The 891-nt window shown below is 46.2% G+C and overlaps 1 protein-coding gene across 1 annotated transcript in view; it reads left to right on the plus strand.

The window, feature by feature from the left end:
- LOC109511026 (uncharacterized) overlaps positions 1-266 on the plus strand; it is a gene marked incomplete at its 3' end in the record, with an annotated part of 10,926 nt that extends 10,660 nt beyond the window's left edge. The window contains exon 4 of the mRNA XM_019861746.1: positions 19-266. Within this exon, the coding sequence (XP_019717305.1) occupies positions 19-266 (248 nt within the window). The remainder of the gene's footprint in view (positions 1-18) is intronic.
- Between the last annotated feature and the right edge of the window lie 625 nt (positions 267-891).

The raw sequence follows: 891 nt of genomic DNA on the forward strand, positions 1-891 counted from the left end.
GTGTTTCAGATTGGGAAGGTCATGATTGGGGTCTCACTAACCTTTTTGATGAGACCAGACCACTATCGCCACAATCTGTTTCATCAGACATGGAGCTCGATCTCTTATTTAGCAGCAGGGCGTTGTCTCCAGATTCTGTTTCTTCAGATTTAGACACATCACTGCTGCGGGATTGGCTGTTGGACTTTAGAGCATCTTCCCCAGATTCTGCAGCAGTCAGTATCAAGGATCTCTTTAATTACAGCAGGCCAGAATCGCCAGATTCGGTATTGTCAGAGCATTTCTTAACAGAAACTGAGGTCTCTCTAATTGCAGTTCCACCTCCGTCATGTGCACGACCTTTTACAGATGCAGATGTTTTCCGCGGCTTTACTCATGAAAGACTAGCCGATGCCATGCCTAAAGTCAGGGCTTCAGAGTCTGGACCTATTTTAGTACTGTCTGATTCCTTTGAGGAGTTGCCTGACTCCGCCACAGCTGAAATGGCCTTGGAGGTTAGACCATGTTCACCAGAGTCTATAGCGTCTCACTGTGAACTCAGGGCTCTTTCTCCTGACTCACCTGTTCCTCAATTTGACATAGCCCAAATTGAGAATTATGACCAATGCTTCAAGCAACGGTCGTACACACCGCAATCTAGTGTTTCAGATTGGGAAGGTCATGATTGGGGTCTCACTAACCTTTTTGATGAGACCAGACCACTATCGCCACAATCTGTTTCATCAGACATAGAGCTCGATCTCTTATTTAGCAGCAGGGCATTGTCTCCAGATTCTGTTTCTTCAGATCTAGACACGTCACTCCTGCGGGATTGGCTGTTGGACTTTAGAGCATCCTCCCCAGATTCTGCAGCATCATTTGAGAAATGTTCCTTAAGTCCGGACACAATGT

The sequence above is a fragment of the Hippocampus comes genome, unplaced genomic scaffold (genome assembly GCF_001891065.2).
Source record: "Hippocampus comes isolate QL1 unplaced genomic scaffold, H_comes_QL1_v1.1 scaffold7, whole genome shotgun sequence".
Taxonomy (NCBI): Eukaryota; Metazoa; Chordata; class Actinopteri; order Syngnathiformes; family Syngnathidae; genus Hippocampus; species Hippocampus comes.